Source organism: Suillus discolor, assembly GCF_016758755.1.
Source record: "Suillus discolor strain FC423 chromosome Unknown F5147scaffold_1, whole genome shotgun sequence".
NCBI lineage: Eukaryota > Fungi > Basidiomycota > Agaricomycetes > Boletales > Suillaceae > Suillus > Suillus discolor.
This window is the reverse complement of record NW_024541248.1, coordinates 1465051-1486584: the sequence shown is the minus strand read 5'-3', so window position 1 is coordinate 1486584 and position 21534 is coordinate 1465051. Positions and strand designations below refer to the sequence as shown.

Genomic DNA, 21534 nt, shown 5'->3' with positions numbered 1-21534 from the left:
TACCAGACGACAACGCACCAGAAATGGGGAATCCAGCTACCGAATCTCCCCATGAGGATGATGATGTTGATGAACAGCCGGCTCCTCTAAGCATGGTCAAGTTCAAGCCTGAAGACCAGAACAAGGAAGTGTCAGCACTGAACAACATGTGTGCATTAGAGACAAACCGCGTTCAACCACCGAACCCTTCAGCTACTCGACAAATAGGACCCCCTGCTCCATATCCTCACCCAGCTCCTCCACCTGAAGTACGACGTAGTTCACGCACATGATGCGCACCTATGCGAGACGATGATCCTCGCTACTTCATAAATGCCTATGAGAAGTTAACACTTCAAAGAGAGGAACCAGTTATACAGGACATACCTGAGGCAGTGGGCGAGATTGAGACTGCAGAGACGCATGGGGAGGCTTACAAGGCTACAGTAGCTTGTGATGGTGAGCCTGGGACGTTCAACGAAGCAATGAACCGTCCAGATGCAGATCTATGGTATACGGCGATGACCAAAGAATTAAAGATCTTCGAGAAGATCGGCCTATACGAGGTAGTCGAACACCCTCGTGACCGCAAGGTTGTAGACTCGAAATGGGTCTATAAAATTAAGCCCGGCCCGCATGGCGAAATTGAATGCTATAAGGCCAGACTCGTCGCAAAAGGTTTCACACAGGTCCAAGGAGTCGATTACACAGACACTTTTGCCCCCATCACAAAGTTCTCGATGATTCGAGCCCTTCTTGCCCTTGCAGCCAAGTACGATCTAGATATACATCAGATGGACGTCAAGTCAGCTTTTCTAAATGGTGAATTGGATGAAGAGATTTACCTGCAGCTCCCTCCTGGTTTTCGCGACTCATCAAGTCAAGTTTGGAAGCTTAAACGCGCCCTATATGGTCTTAAGCAGGCACACAAAGCATGGTACAAAAGACTACGTACCGTCTTCGAATCTCTCGGCTTCACGTGCAGCAATGCAGATCATTCGGTCTTCTACAAGTTCGAGAACGGCACCATCATTATAGTCGCTGTCTATGTTGATGATAAAATGATACTGTCGAAGGACAAGAAGATGATAGATGAGCTGAAGAAACGGTTAGCAGCAGAGTATGAGCTTACCGATTTAGGAGAAGCGCGCTGGATCTTGGGGATGGAAATCATTTGCGACCGCGATAAGCGCACGATCAAGCTGTCGCAGAGCTGCTACATTGAATCAATACTTGAGCGTTTCGACATGGGATCCAGTCGTCCTGTTAACACACCAATGGACCCTAATACCAAGCTCATCAAAGTGAATGAAGCCGAAGTCGATGTAAAGACTTACCAAAGTGCCCTAGGTGCACTGATGTATGCAATGCTTGCAACATGTCCAGACATCGCGTTCGCAGTAGGTGCTCTAAGCAGATTTGCAGCCACCCCTGGACGAGCACACTGGACCGCCCTAAAGCATGTCTATTGGTATCTATGCGGCACCGTCAATAAATGTTTGATGTATCAAGGAAAGTCAGAAACGGACTTACATGCATTCGTCGATGTGGACTGGGCCTCAGATGTCAATGACCGGCGTTCGATAACCGGATATATATTTTCAATATCTGGAGGAGCGGTTAGTTGGAGTTCGAAGAAGCAAAGTTCAGTCGCACTCTCCAGTACTGAAGCAGAATATATGGCTGCCGCTGCTGCTACGAAGGAGGCCATTTGGTTGAGGACCCTACTCGGAGAACTAAACTTCTCAGAGACTCCCCCAATAACTCTCCAAATCGACAATCAATCTGCAATTCTGTTAGCCGAAAATGCCATGTTTCACGAGCACACCAAACATATAGCGATCCAGTATCACTTTATCTGAGAGAAGTTGGAGGAAGGGAAAATATGCGTTGAGTATGTTCCCACGAATGAACAGATCGCCGATGTTTTGATGAAGGCACTTGCGCGCGAGAAGCATGGATGATTTGTTGAAGGAATGGGAGTGGTGAACAGCGAGAGTTGACTTGTTGAGTGGGTGTGTTGAAAGATTATAGATAAGTCGGTGATAACTTTGATTCAGACAAGCAACAAACAATGCTTGCTTACCTAATATGCTACACTCATTAGAAGTTTTTTCATTACTTTGCACCTCAGTCTTCGACTTCCGAGACTGAGGTAAGACACTCTTTTATTATATTCATTCTTCGTACAATACTGACTATTGATACCTAGTATTTACATATATTCATTTATAGGTCAGATTATTGCTCTCAAGTCTTCAACTTCCAAGACTGAGTATTTACATACATTCATTTATAGACTTCGTTCTTTTTGTCTGCCGTGTCCTCGAACAAAAACACATAGGTAGGGAATAGTTGAAGGGCTTGATGATGTCGTTGAGGGGGTCCTCGTTGACAATCTCAAAAGAATAGTCTGTTGTCGTCACTGAAAAGGCTGCTTCCGTCTGTGTCGATGAAAAAGTCAGCTGCAGAGACTTTGTCGACGCAAGAGTTGGGTGGTACATGTAGGATATGATATGGCAAGGATAAAATAGATGAGTTGGAGTTGGTAGGTGAAGCCGGGCTGCACACATACAACGTGATGTGAGGGAGGAGCTGGTTGGTGCCGGTGAGTGAAAGATTTGCCGGAGGTTGCGGACCAGGGAAAGGAGTAGGCGCACGGCTTGCCAAGGTGGGTGCAGGGAGCGGATACTGTGAGTCCATCATGGCGGACAAATGAGTTTCTTTGTGTTTTAAAGTTATGTTATTAAATGAATCTGAATGAAAAAAAGAGGGTGGCTCACCAGCAGCAATCAACCTACTAATCCTGGGATCCCTAGCTCCAAGGTGTCCAGCATCAAGAGTGGGCGGTTGAGAGTGAGAAGGAACTTGCGGGACCTGGAACGGATCAGGAGTAGATGGCTGAGGTTGTTGCAGCCAGTTGTGACCAAGGGAAGAAGTAGGGGAAGTATGAGAGTGAGAAGGAACTTGCAGGTCCAGGAACGGATCAGGAGTAGATGGCTGCGGTTGCTGCAGCTGACTCCCTAGAGGTTCTTGAAGTAGTATAGATTTTGTTAGTGATGGCGGCAGAGAAATGGAAAGGTGCTCACCGATGGGCACTTTCCACAGCAAGGATCCTGGACCCAGATGGTCTGGTTCATCCTTGAGGTTCCTGAGAGTACCCTCCCCAATAGTAAGGGGAGAAGGAGGCGGCTTGGTGATGCATGGAGGAGGCGGCAGAGGTGCTGAAAATACTGAGACTGAGTTAGTTGAAGATGGAAGGGTTAAAAACATACACTTTTCCTCATGGCACACGGATGCTGAATGCTGGGCCATGGCCCATCCTAAGTTGGAGTAGTTGCATTTAAAAGATGGGGGCGATGGCGAGGAAAGAGTGTTGAAGGGTGATGTATAGTTGTGATATCCCTGGACATAAGGTCCAGGGTGACTGTGCCGTCCAAACACGACCAAACATGGAGATTTGATCTCATGCACATCTTGTGGGAGAATGGGGCATCCAAGAGAAAGGTGGGTGCCGGCTGTACCGCCTGATTTAGTTTCTAGGGCGTAAAGAAGTTGAAAAGAATGGATGTTTTTAATTTTGTCGCCATAGTCTTGGAATTGGAAGGTGTTGAGTGTGACGTAGTCGGCCACGTGATTTCCCAAAAAGGAATGTGCGCTGCTGTACTTGGCATTTTCACACACAGTAGCTGGTTCATTGATTGATTCTATTTCAAAATATTGAGCACCTCAGCCTGCAAATTCAGGAGTTCCGGTGTCCAGCTGAAATATTAAGGAAGTAGCGCAGTCCATGCTGCAGAATACATTTTCTGGGCTAGTCGGCAGACTTCTCAATTTTTTGCTTGCTTTTATACTAACTACTGTAATAACTAAACAAATCAAATTCATAGTTATTTTATTTAAAGTTCTATCTAAATACTGTAAGGTTGTACAGAGCATGAGGAACATGAAAAGTTGCGCAAGGTATAAACCTTGTGATGTGTGTGTTGACAGATTCGGCAGTAGTGGCTCAATTAGGGAGGTGAAGAAGCTTGTGATGTGAACCAGCAAATTACGGGTGTTCGATTCTTGAGAAAAACAACACATGATTTCTTCGCGTGGTGTAATCATTAATTCTAAGTCCGGTGCTTTTTTTGAAACCGGATTAGGGAATGTTAGATATGTGCCGTCGGCTCTCTCTATGAGGCCAACTCTATTCTCAGATTGCCAAGATCGGCCTAATAATAAGTCAAAAGGTGCATTCTCATTTAATAATACCATTCCTAGGGTCTTAATACTTCTGATTTCAATTGGAACACTTCTAATAATTCCTTGAAGAGTTCTGATTCCGCTGTTTGCATCTCTTAGACTTGTCCGATATTCCATGTCCGCCAGTAAACCTAATCCTTGCTTGTATATTGACGTATTTAGAATATTTATTTCACTCCCGGTATCATAAATAGCTCTAACTTTATGTCCATTTATTTCGGTGTTAATATAAATCAATTCTCCACGCGTTTTGGACTTCTGATCTTGCGACAGGAAAGTTTCCACAATGGGCTGGTCTTTTCCGGATTTAGGTTTAATCAAATCAATTAAACTTCCAGACAATTCTTTTGATGCTGCTAATATTTCACATTGTCTTACTAGGATGTGATTGGCAATAAAAATCACCAGTTCTCACTATCCTCCACGGTCAACGGTTCAGACAAATACCAACGGTTGATAACATGGTCGTTCATGGGAGGAGGTGTAAAAAGTTGGGTTGTTAAAGCAAATTTCTAATGACTTTTGAAAGGGGTGAGATTAAGGTAAATCTCAGGGACAGTGACCATTAACTGGCTTGATGCAGTGCTTAGGTACTTGATAATTGATAGTCCGTTAACTGGCTTGATGCAGTACTTAGGACACAGATGATAAGGATTGATAGACGATGGTGTAGCCGAATCGATAACTGGCTTGATGCAGTACTACGATGCTACAAGAAGATGGTTGCAAAGATATGCAAAGATATGTAAAGATAAGATGCAGATATGGATCGCAACGATGTGCAATGAATCAGAGTATTATCTCATAAACACTCCCTATTCTCAAAATCAGAGGAGATCAAACTAAGCCTCTAACACAATCAAATCAACCGAAATATGTGGCTTCGAAACTAACTTCTCTGCTGCTCAAGTACTGCATGATGAGTATGACACAGGTCAGAACAGAGTACACCCTCATGATGTAGTCTTAAAGTAGCCAAGCTCTTAATATTGTTGAGTAAAGTGCTAGTCTTATTTGTTGTCCTTGCTAATTGTTAAGAAATACGTGAATTCTCCCCACAGAAAAGATATCCTGTGTCGTAAAGAGAATAACGAAACTACACTAGACAACTGATAACCATGTACCAGCTAGTGTAATTTGAGGATTGGCTCAAGGTAGGCCTCAGAAGATTTAATATGTCGTGAAAAATGATGACAAAAGAATGGAGGGAATAAACTAATATACACTCAGATGTTCACACAAATATAGGGTGAGAAACTTAGGAAGATATTCAAATCCTCCTTCCTTCTCAAAGGGGAATCTATTCAAGAAGGGGATCTCTTATTCAGAGGGGAAACAAAGTCCCTTATATACTACTCTAAATGTGGCTGTGTAACTATCTAAATAAGGAAATATGACTCATTCTGACTCATACCTGAGTCATAATAGATATGACTCATAGTGACTCAGACAAGAAAATGACTCATAATGACTCAATGGTTGAAATGTTCCATGATGACTTGTTCACTTCTCCAATATTCCCGTCTATAAACTTTCTCCATTCAAATATCTGACTAATCCATGTCATCTGACTAAGCCATTGACCATTTATGAACCGTTGATACGCCGAATTGTTATCTCAGGTATGTTTCCAAACATACAGAAAGTTGTGAAGAATGTGTGAGAAAATGTAAGAGATCATGAGAAATGCTGATTAATCAGTTGTGATATGTTTGACACTGAACTTTGAGCCAGATAAGTATTAATTTAAACTGTTAAGTGGTAATGTAGAATCTTCAAGTCTGAAAATGTTCAAATAAAATCTTAAAGTAGTGCAGAAAATTCATGATAATTCCATAGAGCAAAGTAAGGAACTTTAGGACTTTAAAAGTAGCCATGACCATGCACAAAACAGGTTTGGTGTGTGTCAACGTGCTGATAGCTGAATTTGGCTATTTAGAATCTGTTCTAATAATAATTTTGGATCTATTTTTGCCGATAGTTTGGATATCCTAGGTATGTGTTTCGGTTCTTCCCGGTTAAGCGTGGGAACTGATACATTGGGCTTTGCATCCATATTTCTTATAATGCCCTGTAGCATCCCCTTTTCCCTATCTCCTTTCTTTTCTCTTTCCCTTACCGCTGGGGCGTCTTCCATGATTTGATCATCATCTCTGTCATCATAGTGTGGTCGCTGCGCTTTTACAGGCATTGAACGTGCCTCCTTGCATCCTCTCTTTTCAACTTCTGTATGTTTTGATGCGGCTGGCACATAGCGCCGCTCGACGTTTTCCTTGATTGGTAAGTTGTTTCTCACTTCAGTTTCTAACTTTTTGACTTCTGTAGGGTTAAATTCTCTCTGTATTGGGGCACCAGGACCAGGGCGCACTCTGGCCGGTCCATCTATTCTTATAATGTCTTTATTGTGGGTCGCCTGTTTATTGTCTTCTGGGGCACTGTCTTCTACTAATTCTTCTATCTGACTAGACTCTTTAATTTCCCATCCGCTCTCAACTTTTATGTTGTCCTGTGGGATAACTTGTACATTTGGTCCTGTTGCTCGTTGAGCACTCAAAGGTATGTTTTCTTTATTCTTTTGATCTTCAAAACGCTGACACTGTTCTTTCTTCAGTGTCTCCCTAAAATCTTTTGCCGATGGTGGGTATACTTCATCAAAAACTGCTCGATGTTTTCCAGATTTGTCCCTTAATGTCCTTTCTGCTGGGTAGGCCACATATTCTATTTCATCATCACTGATATCTGACCCGCTCATTACTGCAGGTATTAAATAAACTTCATGTTCTGATGAATCCCATTCACTATCCATAACTAATTGTACAAAGTGAGTACTTGCCATTTGCTGACTCACGAGCCGCTGCTGAGCCATCACAAAGGTTTCATTTTCCTGTCTCCGTAGTTCTTGGCCTCCTGGTAGTGTTAGTCATCCTGTAGCATCTTTTTGTAGTAGTCCTTTGTCCAATAATGCATTTATTTCTGGGCACCATGAAAGTCTGTGGCTGCCTCCACATCCATAACAATTATACTTAGGGGGCCCTAATTGAATATTATTTGGGTAGGTTGGAGTGAATGGTACTTCTGGTGCTCTATTTCTAGGGGGTGCATTGACATAATTCTCACGTTTCTTCTGAGGTTTTGGGAATACATCTCCTATAGTAGAGTCTATCTTTAGGGCTTGAAAATACAGTAGTGTATAATTTGGATCATCAATTGAAAGATCGCTTAATCGTTTCACCAAGTCATTTATCTGATCTGGATCTTTAGACTTAGACTTCTTCTTCCCTTTCTTTGTATGTGAATACCTTTTTTGATCTATTTCTTCTTCCGAACTGCTATCTGTGTCTAGATCCTTAACTTTGGATTTCTTTACTTGTGATTTCTGCTTCTTCTTACTATAGTAGTCACTTGAATCTTCCTCATCTGAACTATCTGCAAATTTCACTTTATGCTTAACTGATCTAGACCGTGTCTTAGTAAGCTTTTTGGATTTCAACTTACGCCTTGACTTATAATCATCTTCAGATTCAGAATCACTATCACTTTCTGAAGAACTGTCCGAGGAACTGGATGTGTCAGTTTCGCCTTCCTAAACAGGCTTCTACAGCTGCTGTTACAGTAACATGGCATGAGTCCCCCGCCAGCAGACAGCCCTCTGCCACCGCACGGCTATAGACGATACTGGAGCCTCACCAGCTCTATGACGATAGATGATGATAGACGATAAGCGGCAACTGCCGGCTTAGATAAGCGGTCTGGACCGCATATGACGACACATGACGACATAGGTCTAGAAGACCTATTTATGTTATCAAGATAGAAGGCAAGCCTCGTGTTGCCTCATGTACTGATAGAAGGGTACCACATGGACCCTATCTACGATAGAAGCCCGCCTCATGGACGCTATCTCTGACTCATGTAGATAAGCAGATTAGAACCCAGCTTTAGGCTGAGCTTAGATACGAAGAGTAGCCTTATATAAGGTCGAAGATTAAAGTAGACGTTCCTTACTTTAATCTTACTAGGTTTACCCTTGAACTCCTTGTCCTGCTAAAGCTACCTGCTCGACATCGACTCGTACCTTCAGTGACGCCTCTCACTGTCTGTAAACCGCTATCATCTCAGCGTAACCCCTCGTTAACCACCACGAGCTACGTTCGAGTACGCAACCTTTGCTTGTCTGTAAAGGCTGATGACTCTCAGCACTCGGTACCACTGTCGTGGTTGTCGCTGTTAGATTATCCTAGTCGCACACGACCGTTTGTCGTAACAGCTGCTACAATTTCAGTTGGTGAATAGGGGATAGTGCAATCACATAAGGGGTCTCTGGCAATAAGTCTTCCTTCCACTCTGTTTCGTAGATCTCTGTGTATACCTTTCCATAGATATGTAGCATGATCATTACTGCTAATTTTATGGTGTGTCTTGAGCCATCCACCAATAATGGTGAACTTACGCATATAACACTTCCATTCTGATAGTGTTCTGATTTGTTTCTTATTCTGAGTAAGGACAAATCTTACCAAATCTTTTGGTTTGTATCGCTTTGTATCATGGTCTGCATCAAAGTTATTCATTAGATCAGCTTTGAGTTGTGTCCAGTTATAATTGAAAAAGCTTTCTAAGACCTCAATTAGGTCAGTGACATAAGTTGAACAATATTGGATAACATTTTCACACAGGTCTATTTGGGAAGTCACATGATATTGCTGACAAAGCTTCTCATATTGCTTGATAAACTTCTTAACTTGTGTAAATTCACCCTTGAATTTAGGTGGTGCATGTTTTGTACCGGGATAAGGGAGTATTAATGGTCCTGGGGGAGTAGAACCTGAAGCAGTTGCAGTTGTAGTAGTCATGGTTGATACTGATGTTTATTGTAGTTCTGTGAATATTGGAACTATGGTTGACTGGTTTTGATGGGTGGAAGACACTTTATTGTGAATTCTGCAGTTCAATTCCTGCCAAGTGATAATTATGAAACAGTCAAAGAAAGGTGATTAGATGGAACAAAATTTCCCCCCTTGCGGTGGGCTCCAATTATGTCTTACTAGGATGTGATTGGCAATAAAATCACCAGTTCTCACTATCCTCCACGGTCAACAGTTCAGACAAATACCAACGGTTGATAATGTGGTCGTTCATGGGAGGAGGCATAAATAGCAGTGTCAATCTAAACAAACTTCTAATGACTTTAGGTGGGTTGAGACGGTGACCATTAACTGGCTTGATGCAGTGCTTAGGATGTTAAAGATAAAGATCGTAAATGATGTAGCCGAATCAATAACTGGCTTGATGCAGTACTATGATGCTACTAGAATAAGATTGCAAAGGTGTGCAATATGAAGATGAATATACGGATCACAACAGTACACAATGAATCAGAGTAATATCTTGTAAAACACTCCCTATTCTCAAAAATTAGAGGAGATCAAACTAAGCCTATAACACAATCAAATCAACCGAAATACGTGGCTTCAAAACTAACTTCTCTGCTGCTCAGGCACTCACGATGAGTATGATGCAGAATCAGAACAGAGTACACCCTCTTGATGTAGTCTTAAAGCAGCCAAGCTCTTAATATTGTTGAACAAAGTGCTAGTCTTATTTGTCGTCCTCCTAATTGTTAAAAATATGTAAATTCTCCCCACAGAAAAGGTATCCTGTGTGGTAAAGAGAATGTGACGAAACTACAACTAGATGACTGATAACTGTGTACCAGCTAGTGTAATTCAAGGATTGGCTCAAGGTAGGCCTCAGAAGATCAGTATATTGTGGGAAATGATGGTAAAAGAATGGAGGGAATAAACTCATATTCACTCAGATGTTCACACAAATATAGGGTGAGAAATTCAGGAAGATACTCAAATCCTCCTCCCTCTCTCTAAAAGGGGGATGTCTGTCCTCTCAAAGGAAGCTTATTTCAAAAGGGAGATTATCATTATTCAGAGGGGAAACTGGGCCCCTTATATACTACTCTAAATGTGGCTGTGTAACTATCTATTTAAGGAAATATGACTCATCCTGACTCATCCTGAGTCATATTAAAGATGACTCATAGTGACTCAGACAGAAAATGACTCATAATGACTCATACTGAGTCATAGTTGAAATGTCTCATGATGACTTGTTCACTTCTCAAACATTCCCATCTATTAACTTTCTTCCTTCAGTTTCCTGACTAATCCATCTCATCTTACTAATCCATTTCATCTGACTAAGCCATTGATCACACATGAACTGTTGAAATGTTGGAATGCTACCATAAATATGTTTCAGAACATACAGAAAAAATATGAAGAATTATAAAAAACAATCATAAGATTGTGAGAGAATGCTGAATAATGTGTTGTGGTATGTTTGGAACTTATCTTTAGATTGGATAAGTGTTAATTGAATTATTATGTAGTATTATGGGTTTGTTATGTCTGAAAATTACTCAAATCAAATCATAATGTGTTATAGAAAATTCTTAGTAATTTCGTAAAGTATAGTAGAGAACGTCAAAGCTAAAAAGTAGCCATGACCATGCACAAAACAAGTTTGGTGCGTGTCATCAGGACGACAGATTTTTTACAACACAGATTGTACATGTCAAATACAATCCCACTAATAGTACGCATCTGAATCGCCCCTTGCCAGGGGGAGCTTGCACATTGAGCCCTAAAAGTGTTTTATCCATTGACTAGTAAATTAGACACCCCTGCCCAGTTAGCCAAGCACAAGCATAGGCGCCGTGTACTATGGCAGGTGGCAGAAGCAGGGGGGATACCCCCCTCTATCAGTCAACTCCCTATCAACATCCCCTCCTCCAGAAAGCATCATCACATTGCAAGTAGTTGGAACCACCCAGTCGCCCTATTCACGTTTCTTCACGAACACGATAATGACCCAGCTCTGAAGGTAGAGGTGATCTTGTATCTTGAATGCATCTTACTTACGGTGATTATCAGAGATTTATATCAAAATTGAAGGACCACGTCCTCTATAGACTGCACAAGCTTGATGTCAGTTATTGCAACTTCACCTTCTCAGACAAAGAACATCGGTCAATCATTATTCCTAATGACACGATTTATTCAGTCCAGACAATGCAAGTGCATTATACTACATACGACATGAGGCAAGAGTACGATACTATAAATGCTAGGATGCACACCAACATCATGGTGCTTTCAGAAGAGACAACACCTAACCACCTGTACTGGTATGCCCATGTATTGGGTATATACCATATGGACATGTGGCTCAACGAGGGAGTTCAACCTGTGAAAGAGTGCCTCAAAGTGCTCTGGGTTAGATGGCTGGCTCCAATCCGGAACCATAAATCTGGTGTGAATCATGCTTGCCTTCCCAAGGTTGCCTTTGTCAAGGAGTCGGATGCAGATGCATTCGGGTTCCTCGATCCAGGGCAAGTCATTCGAGGAGCCCACTTAATTCCAGCCTTTAATTCTCAATGTGGTGTAAGTTTGCTTCGCCATGGGAGATCATTAGCTTGTCCCGGTGGGGAGCTAGATGATTGGGAAGCATATTATGTTGGCATGTGAGTCCAAATATCAATTTTTGTGCTGTGTATCCACTTACTTTTGCACAAGATTCGTGGATCAGGATATATGTGTTATACACATTTTGGTGTTGGCCATGCTGGAAGATATCCAGAGACTGTGAATCCGTGGTACTAGGGGGTGTTGTGGGCAGCATGACCAGTACTAACAAAATAGATATGGACCATGACGAGAACAGTCACTGTGACATGGAGGATGAGGGTGACAAAGACAAGGATGAAGAACTTACTGACAAGGAACTGGACATTGAAGACATTGATGGGGATGAGGATGAGGATGAGTTTAATGACCTACTGTTTTTCTAAAATTACGCTACTAGTTAATCCTTGTCTTGAACATACTGTTGTGAATGCCAACTCAAACTCTAATACGACCAGGCATGCTGTAAAGTGCCCAGTACTCACACTTGACAGGGAAGCACTGACCTTATGCCCGGTCAATCACACAGATTGGTCTGTGACATTACATTCCCTTGTGAATCGGGATACCTCTAGTTTTGGCACCAGCATATTATAAAAAATAGCTATGTAAAATACAGCTTGAATTGAGGAATATAAGATTGTTCAACCAGGGTACCCTACCGTCTTTTCCCAGGTGTGATGGCCCAATGATGACACATCATACAAACTCTCCTGAAATGCAGATTTGATGACCAGTGCCAAACCCACTTTCCGTGAGATAGTCTTAAATTGCCTTGTAATTGAAAACTTAAACAAGGACAATGACAATGCTCAATGAGGTGAACACACCTATGCTATTATCCCTTTTCAGCCATGAAGTTGCAAAGTCGCAACCTTGTCACGAAATACTAGATATCATCCAGGCTCCTTCCCAGCCCCACGGTTCGAGTGTGGAGGGGCGATATTTGATGGCATTGTTGGTACTGTTTCATAAGTCACATGATACAAGAAAAATTCAAACCCAGCACAACCTTATTCCCCCTCACACTCTCACCGGGGGCTGGAAGATAACATTTGTAAACAAAGGTCAGCCACAGTGACCGTGACCGTGAAACTTCGAAAATATGAGTTTGCACCTAGCGTAGGGTTACAAAATTTCGAATATGATATGTATTTTTTATCCCCGGCTATTGTTACACCCGTTGTTATACTATGGACACAGTGATTGCAACACTACAAGAGTGCAACCTGAGTGCTTCTCAATTCATCATATCAATTCTAAGGTGCCAAAAATATCACAGACATCATCTTGCCGAAGATCTTCTTGTCCATTCTGATGAAATTATTGAAGCTTTGATTAAGCATCCTTCTCGTCAAGACAACAAGTCGCAACCCACTGCAAACCACGATGCTCTGAGACAGCAATACATCACAGAGATTAAATTGATCTCATCTGAAGAAGTGGGCTGGCATTTTGGACCCTCGCATGCAACTACACAACAGCTGGAGGAGTTTAGCATCGAGGAAATGGGAACTGAAATGCAGTCTCGTGCACCTGCACTATGGGATTTGCTTGGGCTTTTGCTAGGGGCCGATAGTTCATCTTCATTCGAAGACGTGAAAAATGCCGATGGAGATATTATGATGGGCAGCTTGCAACGGACTAGCTCTGAGGTATATGATGAAGAGGATGACTATTGGGGTGATGTAGACGACTTAGATCTTGATGCACATACTACGACGAAACAAACCATGCGGCGATCTGCAGTCATCATGATAGTAAGCATTGCGCACATATTTTTGATGTATCTGAACAAATGAAAATTAGAAATGTGTCGTCATACTTGGTATTTTGATGCAAAGCACGAATCGTAGATCAAATGCCTTGCAAAGTATACTCGGCATATTCTTACAGTCGACACACACACCCCAGAAGGTGATCGATACACTTGCATGCATCGGAATCTCGATATCTACAGACTCAATCAATGCCGCAATCCGATCATTGTCAACAGAGTCACAGAATACTCTCCAAACCCTAGGAAAATCACTCCTCGCCTCGTATGCATACGACAATTTCGATGTTGATCTGAAATCTCAAGTTCCTCTTGCTGAGAAGTCAAATGACTCGTTAAAGCATCTCACCTCTGGTTTGCTGTTCCCATTGCAGCATGGTGTTACCGCAGATGACTTAAAATGTTCCGAAGAGCTATGGAGACAATCAGCGTTAAATTCCCATGTTCCGCTCTCAACGCTACCTCCGAAAAGATCATGGAAAGATCTTTTACGCATCCACCCAGAATCCAAGGACAATTCCACACCGCAACTCTCTCGGCGCGATCAATTCAATGCGCGGATGTTCCTGTTGGATTTATGTGAACATGGGCCTGAGTATTTTCGTCAATTTCAATCCGAGATTCCCAAGCTGGACGCTGTAGAGGAGATACCATTAGTCAAAACGTCAATCACAGCTGCACGTGCGATGGACATCAACAATTCAACCGTCAGCGGGAATATTCATGCAGTCGTGGAACTACTTGCCCAAGGTGGTGTACACGATCCCACCGACACCAACATTCCTGACAATCCCAACATCTCGCAATATATCATCTTGATTCACGGTAACCTGGGCACAGGGGAACGATTGCAGGCCGCACAGCTTTGATGGTCAGTGGAGGCAACCCCATGGAACCGCTTCCAGCATGTTGTCTTCATTCCGGGATTGTTCCACTTGAAGATGGCGTGTGCTGATGCTATTTGGAGAACCTTCCTGCAGCCATTAGCAGCCAGAGAGGATGAAACAAGTCTAATGCGCGACGTAACACAATTGCAACCCAAGGAGACAGGAATATATTGCTCGAAGCCTGGTTTTAGGCAGATGCACCAACTCATTGGCCACGCTGGCATATGTTGGCGTCTTGATTGCTGGCGTGTTCATGTGGCGGGTATGGACCCAAGTTATACGAGCCTTGATGCTTTTGCAGCGTCCAAACCGGACCTTGAGAAGTTGAAGAGTACTGCTAATGAGATCGCACTCAATTGGGTGGCAAATCACAAGCTGCTGCGGACGCGCCGTAAGACTCGAGAACAGCGTGATATGCAGTATGAAAATGCACTCCTACTCAACAAATACTTCCTCCTCTATGAGGAGCTATCTTACTCGATGAATCACAGGGACATTGGGCGAGTCGAGACGTCCATAGTTGCATGGATCCCAATCCTTAAGGCAACAGGAAAACATAAGTATGCCACTCATATGATGAATTTTCTAATCAATACGCACTTTGTTTTCCCCGCTGGCCTGAAGTACGTGGATTCATACGCTGATTTTCATTGAATGCTGATATCGTACCAGACACGCTGTGCGTTACCACATACTCGTCAACCCAACTGGAAAGCCAATGAAATGGCGCGCAGTTGATTGGTGTGTTGAGCTCAACAACCTGTTTACCAAGGTGCGCCCGCTGAGCTGTTGGGTTAGTTGTGTACTTGACACCATGCAGGTGAAGAATGGCGGGACGGGATCAAACCATACCATAGAGCGAATTTTCATTGAATCGCCTCTTGTCCAGGCCTATCGAAACACTCAAGCCATCGTGCAAAAAAAATTTCTGCACGCCCACCTTACCACAGATCATGCTGCCCCGAACATGATAAAGTCATTTCAAGGGCTATCTAACAAGATGGTAGCGCAATCCCCCCATACTGTGGTGCTAGGTAGAAAAATGCGTTGTGAGATTCCTGATCTTGTCGACAAAGGGAGAGAGATGATGGAAAAAGCAGCTTGGGGAGAGGGTAACAATGAATCTAATGCAGAGATGGAAGTTTGAGGAGAAGGGGCAGAAATGGAGGACGTATTGATAGAACTAATGTAAGAAGTCCGAGTAGGTGTTGAACCGACATCATTGATTCGTGCCAGAGGTGTTGAACCGACATCATCAATTCGTCATGATGGTTGTTGCGTTCTCCTTATTCTGTCCTGAGCAAGATGAGTGTTGCTCGCACACACGATTGCGGGCTAGTGAAAAATGTTAGCGTGACGAGAGTTGTCTGAAACCAACGAATCTCACCATTATGCCCTTCAAGGCCACATGCGCTACACCGGTTCTTTCGTCGTTCGACAGCAGCAACCACCACATTAGAAGACGACTGGGTGGGGGGCACATTGGGCAAGGAAGCGGTAGATATAGATCTCAGTGGTGTGATCACAAATGGTGAGGGAAGCGGCGCCGCATGTTTTTTGATGAGAGTGACGACTTCCTCCCCAAAATCTTCTGCATCTGTCCAACCAGTCTCCCGCTTGAGATCATAGACGCTCTGAACCTTATGGTGATGTGCGCAGTCAAGGATCCAATCCAAGATGGCATTTGGCAAGATGAGGGAAGGGCCAAGGTCGTTGAGGTGGTGCCAACCATAGGCAGACGCTGTCTTCTGTTCCCGCCAATCATCCAGTGCCTCTTGTAGAGCAAAGTCGTGCACTGTCTTCTGGTACTTGGGAATGCGGGAATGCTGTGGCATGGTTGCCGGCTTTTCAATGTGGGAAGCGTACTGAGAAAAATGTTCGGGGTGGTGGATATCACAGCAAATGGTTGGTTGAGTAATGGAGCACCGTTTGCAACCCAAGGGCTCTTGTTTGTTGCAGTCGAGATGATCAGAATCTGGAACAAGTAAGTATGCGTTGTCACATCACACAATTATGACTTTCTCACCAGCAGCATCATTATCAAAGCTAACATCAAACACCTTCCTGCGGCACATTAAGCTATCACGTTTCTCCGCATTAATCAAATAATCCATTGCCGTGTCAAGACTTGATTTTTGTCGCCTTCCTGTATATTTTGGTGCTTCCACATCACCCTTCACTAAATCCTTTAATCCCTGCAGGCCCTCGTCCATTGGAGGAGTATCCTCGTCAGACCCATCAGACCCATCACCGTGATCACCAATGCTGGCAGTCGGCTGTGCATGGGAACCAGCCACCCGAGAATTCGGTGTATTCACGGTACGCCACTTCGAAAGTGATGTGATAGGTAAGCTATCACCCTTTCTCTTCCAATTCGTCTCCCGCGTCTTTTTCCTTGCTGCTTTAGCTTGTCGTTCATCGTCAAAGTACTCCTTCTCCGCGAATAGCAATGCCGTGCCTTGAAGGCTTCTATCTCATACTGCACGTCCAAACCGTTGCCAAAGAGTCGTCAGCTTGCACATTGCTCGCCATTGGATAATAAGCATGATATCGGGAACGTCCATTCCCTGATTGGTAAGTTCATTTATGAATCCTAGTCTGATGGAACATGCTTACCATTCCAAAGGAATCCGTTGTGCAGTAGCCCCATGTTTCTCCTGATATGAGGTTTGTGAGCTCAGTATCTTTGTACTCTCCTGTCATGTCCGCATTGAACCACTTAATTTTATCTTGCATATCCGGAGGTAAGTGTTTGCGCAGGTATTGAGTTGCATTGATAGCATCTGGAATGCTGTCAAAAAATATTAAGAACTTTGGTGGGGGGGGGTTACCATCCTTCCAGCCCGTCGGGATGAGGAAAGCAAGATCGCAATAGCTATTGAGTGCGTACTTAATTTTTCTGACTCCAATTTTAATGTTTGGGCGGTCACTTGAGCGATGTATGGTGACCATTTTGTCAGCGTGCATGTGAAGAAGCCGGGTGGTATGTGTCAAGGAGGCTTTCGTGAGGGTAGCGGAAGCGATCATGATTGATACAGTTGCTGGTAAGATGTAATGAAGGCGGCCCAATTCTCGGTATTCTGGACGGAACTCGCCCCATTCCGTGATACAGTGGGCTTCATCAATGATGATACCTACAAGGTAAGAAGCGAACAATGGGTCCTTCAGAAGCTTTTCAAAATCGCCGTTTGGTTTCATGATTTGTTCAGGACTGACTGCAACAGCGCGGTACTTTAAGGCTTTAATTGCCTAATATCATGTGAGTGGTAACATTTCGTAGTGTTTCAAAGTAATACAGACCAAGAAGTTTGCAGCGCTAGCAGTTTCTGCATTGATAGCAATGGCCCGGATGCCGGCCTTCGCAAGAGATAATGCATTTTGTTTTCCCAGTAGGTTCAGTGGAGTGACGACGAGCTGGATGCTATTGATGCGAAACAGCAACAGAATCCAGAAGCCAAGGGTCTTACCCATCCCTGTGCCTGCAATGCATAGGACATCCTGGTCGCCTTTGAGGAGAGCATGCGCTACTTTCAGCTGCCACAGACAAGGGCGGACACCGAATTTCTCCTGGGTCTTTAGATAGATTTCAGATAATGCAGGAGTCTCACGCAGATTAGGAGCTGTCATCTGTATAACAACGGGTGTAACAATAGCCGGGGATAAAAAATACATATCATATTCGAAATTTTGTAACCCTACGCTAGGTGCAAACTCATATTTTCGAAGTTTCACGGTCACGGTCACTGTGGCTGACCTTTGTTTACAAATGTTATCTTCCAGCCCCCGGTGAGAGTGTGAGGGGGAATAAGGTTGTGCTGGGTTTGAATTTTTCTTGTATCATGTGACTTATGAAACAGTACCAACAATGCCATCAAATATCGCCCCTCCACACTCGAACCGTGGGGCTGGGAAGGAGCCTGGATATCGTCTAGTTTCAGAGACTGACATAGCTATATAGTAATAACACAAATTTCTCGCACTATAGATGCCCATACCTAGCAAGAGCAGAATTCTATCCCTCTATAGGTCTCACGGATATAATATCAAGGACTCCTCAATTCACTGATGCTCGTTCCCTGGATAAAAATAACATCGCAACCGGCGGCTAAAGTTGAAAATGTCCTCAGGTTCAAACTACATTGCCCGTGGGACAAACACCGCGATAAACCGAACTTGAGTGTCACAACAAGCGTTGCACTTCAGATTCAATAGTACGGAGGCGCACGGGTCCTTTTTGCACTTCGGTTGAGTCTGAAATTATCCTATTTCCAACTATTGTAGGCTAACCCCGGGTGCATCCAACTGTCTTGCTGTGTAGGTTTGCATCGGAGGGTTTTCCTGATGTTGGCATTTCCATGGACAAAATCAACCCGAAGTAGGTCATTCTAGCTGGAGTACCTTCTGTTCTGAATCTTCTGATACTTGGTGGTGGGGCAATAGCCGTGACGCACCCTTTGGGAATGAGTGAGTCTCATCGTTGTCTTGAAGCTTCGATAATTCATCTACGAACTATTACTAGTAGCTGGCCTTCGTCAAGTTGTCACCGGCCTCACAGAACTCCGCCGGAGAGACAAAAAGTTGTTGTGCACAAGTATGTGCGTCGGCAGTGGCACGGGTGCGGCAGGTATCTTCGTGAACGAGGTACAATCACTTCTTGGAGCCAAGTTATAGTTTTCGAATTGTTTGTATTTGATCGAGGTGTATGTGTATTGTACATATTCATAACTGCTTTCTCGAACAAGTCTCGAATGGTATATCTCGAACTTATTTGGCCGCTGCCAGCGCCGCATCCACGATTTCTGTCATTTTTATAACTGCCTCTTCCTCCAGAGTCCGACCGACAAGTTGCAAACAAACAGGAGCGTTCTTGAATTTCTCTGGGTCATCTAAATCAATCGTTGGCATCAGACATCACTGATCAACTATGGATTATTAAGTGCTGGCAATACTCACACATTTCGTAAACGTCCTGATCGAACTGGCCATAGAATCTATGAGGAGGGTCCTTCTCATCGCGAGCATCGAGAGTGGGGTCGACAGTAGTCACAGGGAAAACCGTAGCGGGATAGTCGAGCGCATTCCAAACGGTAGTATAGTTAGCGTACCTGTGCATCTTCTCATTGAACGTTCGAGACCCTGAAATTACAAAAATACTCACCTGTTCTTCCCATGGGGAGGTGCAGCATATGGTGCAGCTGGACAAATGATGGCATCGACAGCCCGTCCTGTCCCAGTCTCAGAGGCAGTTGCGTTCCAGTGGTCTATGTACTCTTTCCGGATATTCTGACGCAGCTTCTGCACTTGCCAGAGCTGATATGCAGTGATACCGCCATTTTGAGGACGGAAGGATGCCGCCGTAGCATCTGCGTGGTCCAGTTCCATCGTTGCAATTATCGGCTCCCCTGTCACAGAGGTTGTAATCATATAGTCCTCGGCGGAACCGGCGTTCCAGATGTCCCGCTGCACGGTGTTAATTAGTCAATAGATTGGCGAAGTGAAAGACATATCTGCTTACCGCAACTTCTCCAAGCAATTTGTGTTTGATGGGTTTCCAGTCAACAACTGCCACTCAATGAGTACAACTCGGCAGGGGAATTAGACGAGAAAAACCTTTGTGCCCAGCCTTCTGGAGAGCCGCTTTGGTGATTTCCAGGGACCTCCTGATAGGTGGGTGGGGAACAACAACGCCGTCATCCCACATGATCGCAAAGCACAGATCCTTGCCAGACCCATGGTCTGTGAGTTCGTACTCGTCTTCATCCCATTTCTTCCGAACCGCAAGGGGGTCCTTGAGCCATGGTTTAGAGTCAACGACAGCTTTCATGAAGACTTTGAGTCCGGATAGACTGTTTGTCATAGGACCAAACACGGAGAGAATCGAGTCTTGGCCCTCAAGTGAGTTGTGGGCACCACAGTACGGTACACGCCCGTATGACGGCCTCAGGCCGTATATGCCGCAGAATGCAGAGGGAATACGAACGGAGCTGTCGGGAGGTTACTACCAGTGATACTTCCAAATTTTTGTCATACCCTCCGATATCAGAACCGACACCCAATGGGCTTCCTTTTAGGGCAATCAATGCACCCTCTCCTCCTGATGACCCACCTGGGGTCAGGGAGACGTTGTGTGGGTTAGTTGTCCGGCCGAAAACATTGTTGAAGGATTCTGGCCACTGAAGTTACTTTGAGCACACGAGTAGGATTCATTTTCAGGGTGCGCTCACCATGAGTGTCTGTGGAATGTTAGTGCGGACAAATGGTATGGCTCCGCACTCGATTAGAATGTCGACCAACACTGCGTTTTTCTCTGCATACTGCCCAATCCACGAGACATAACCTAAAACCCAGCGAATCACAATGCGTTAGGTCAAGACCAGGATCGTGACTTATTGTGACTTACCCATAGTGGTTTCTAGTCCTTTGATACATATTTGGTCCTTTAGAGATATGGGTAGCCCGTGAAGGGGACCAACAACTTTCCCTGTTTTCTTCAAGTGATCATCAAGTTCAGCCGCTCGGGCCAATGCGCGATCAATAAAGACCTCCGTCAAGCAATTGACCTTGCCGGCCAGTTAATACCACATCATCATCGAACAAATGCCTGGCAACTTGGCTTACAAGCTGATGAGCAACAATGGCCCTCTTGGAGAACGCAGTGGTCACATCTACAGCTGTCCATTCTGCACTTGCCAGTCTCTTCAATAAGACATCCACCGAAGTATTGGTAATCTCAATTTCTCGAGCATTCAAAAGACCACAGGACTCTGGAAAACCAGTCACATCCAAGGTAGAAGGTGGAGGCGGAGTCACAAGCCATTCCTGTGGAATGGACTTGAGCTGTCTCTGTTTCTTCTCTGCGACTAAAGCAGTCCAATGCGGCATGTGGATAGCGTTGAGGATGAGATTAATTAGACGAGAGAATGGTGAAGTTCAGACCTTAAGAGTAGATAAGACATACAGGTAGCGGATAAAGGAAGTCCGTGGCTAATCTTAACAGCGAGATAAGACTGTAAGAATGGATTGGCTTGAGGGTCAGATGCGTGCACGAAAAAGAATTTTGGTCATGTGGATTCATCATATAACTATCTACATAGACAATCGGTCAATACGTGTATGGTTCTGTCAAATAATGGAGGCCCGGCCTAACGGAAGAGTTGTCAGCTGA

At 44.0% G+C, this 21534-nt stretch overlaps 8 protein-coding genes across 8 annotated transcripts; 2 read left to right on the top strand and 6 right to left on the bottom strand.

Annotated features, from left to right (window-relative positions):
• Positions 1-2177: 2177 nt before the first annotated feature.
• F5147DRAFT_647311 (uncharacterized protein) lies at positions 2178-3294 on the bottom strand (the record flags this gene model as incomplete). Its single annotated transcript, XM_041433188.1, has 6 exons — positions 2178-2187; positions 2320-2423; positions 2551-2735; positions 2763-3011; positions 3069-3212; positions 3255-3294. 6 exons carry the CDS (start codon positions 3292-3294, stop codon positions 2178-2180), a joined length of 732 nt encoding a protein of 243 aa, XP_041300308.1.
• An 825-nt stretch (positions 3295-4119) lies between these two features.
• On the bottom strand, positions 4120-4455 carry F5147DRAFT_538354 (uncharacterized protein; the record flags this gene model as incomplete). Its single annotated transcript, XM_041430196.1, has 1 exon — positions 4120-4455. A coding segment is annotated over one exon (336 nt), but the record flags the coding sequence as incomplete, so codon positions are not given.
• Positions 4456-6133: 1678 nt separating this feature from the next.
• Positions 6134-7093, bottom strand: F5147DRAFT_647310 (uncharacterized protein; the record flags this gene model as incomplete). Its single annotated transcript, XM_041433187.1, has 1 exon — positions 6134-7093. One exon carries the CDS (start codon positions 7091-7093, stop codon positions 6134-6136), a length of 960 nt encoding a protein of 319 aa, XP_041300306.1.
• Positions 7094-8459: 1366 nt separating this feature from the next.
• F5147DRAFT_741806 (uncharacterized protein) lies at positions 8460-9080 on the bottom strand (the record flags this gene model as incomplete). Its single annotated transcript, XM_041439503.1, has 4 exons — positions 8460-8569; positions 8597-8723; positions 8745-8905; positions 8936-9080. 4 exons carry the CDS (start codon positions 9078-9080, stop codon positions 8460-8462), a joined length of 543 nt encoding a protein of 180 aa, XP_041300305.1.
• A 3818-nt stretch (positions 9081-12898) lies between these two features.
• Positions 12899-15516, top strand: F5147DRAFT_766804 (uncharacterized protein; the record flags this gene model as incomplete). The annotated part of the gene is made up of 5 exons (XM_041440809.1): positions 12899-13465; positions 13515-14307; positions 14359-14992; positions 15042-15141; positions 15190-15516. The coding sequence occupies 5 exons, from the start codon at positions 12899-12901 to the stop codon at positions 15514-15516; spliced, it is 2421 nt and encodes an 806-aa protein (XP_041300304.1).
• A 59-nt stretch (positions 15517-15575) lies between these two features.
• F5147DRAFT_832108 (P-loop containing nucleoside triphosphate hydrolase protein) lies at positions 15576-17996 on the bottom strand (the record flags this gene model as incomplete). Its single annotated transcript, XM_041443795.1, has 6 exons — positions 15576-15704; positions 15757-16344; positions 16396-16801; positions 16850-16936; positions 16986-17618; positions 17670-17996. The coding sequence occupies 6 exons, from the start codon at positions 17994-17996 to the stop codon at positions 15625-15627; spliced, it is 2121 nt and encodes a 706-aa protein (XP_041300303.1). The 3' UTR covers positions 15576-15624.
• Positions 17997-18496: 500 nt separating this feature from the next.
• F5147DRAFT_663785 (uncharacterized protein) lies at positions 18497-19165 on the top strand. The gene is made up of 4 exons (XM_041434928.1): positions 18497-18613; positions 18688-18744; positions 18810-18833; positions 18889-19165. The coding sequence occupies exons 2-4, from the start codon at positions 18711-18713 to the stop codon at positions 19038-19040; spliced, it is 210 nt and encodes a 69-aa protein (XP_041300302.1). The 5' UTR covers positions 18497-18613; positions 18688-18710; the 3' UTR covers positions 19041-19165.
• On the bottom strand, positions 19134-21251 carry F5147DRAFT_562346 (general amidase; the record flags this gene model as incomplete). Its single annotated transcript, XM_041430612.1, has 9 exons — positions 19134-19255; positions 19323-19474; positions 19528-19829; positions 19885-19931; positions 19980-20353; positions 20400-20542; positions 20594-20706; positions 20770-20929; positions 20988-21251. 9 exons carry the CDS (start codon positions 21249-21251, stop codon positions 19134-19136), a joined length of 1677 nt encoding a protein of 558 aa, XP_041300301.1.
• Positions 21252-21534: the final 283 nt, after the last annotated feature.

Bases quoted from the DNA above. Each gene is read 5' to 3' on its own strand.
- F5147DRAFT_663785 (XM_041434928.1), top strand. From the start codon at position 18,711: ATGTTGGCATTTCCATGGACAAAATCAACCCGAA. The intron at 18,745-18,809 runs GTAGGTCATTCT...GTGGGGCAATAG, and splicing joins ATGGACAAAATCAACCCGAA to CCGTGACGCACCCTTTGGGA. The intron at 18,834-18,888 runs GTGAGTCTCATC...AACTATTACTAG, and splicing joins GACGCACCCTTTGGGAATGA to TAGCTGGCCTTCGTCAAGTT.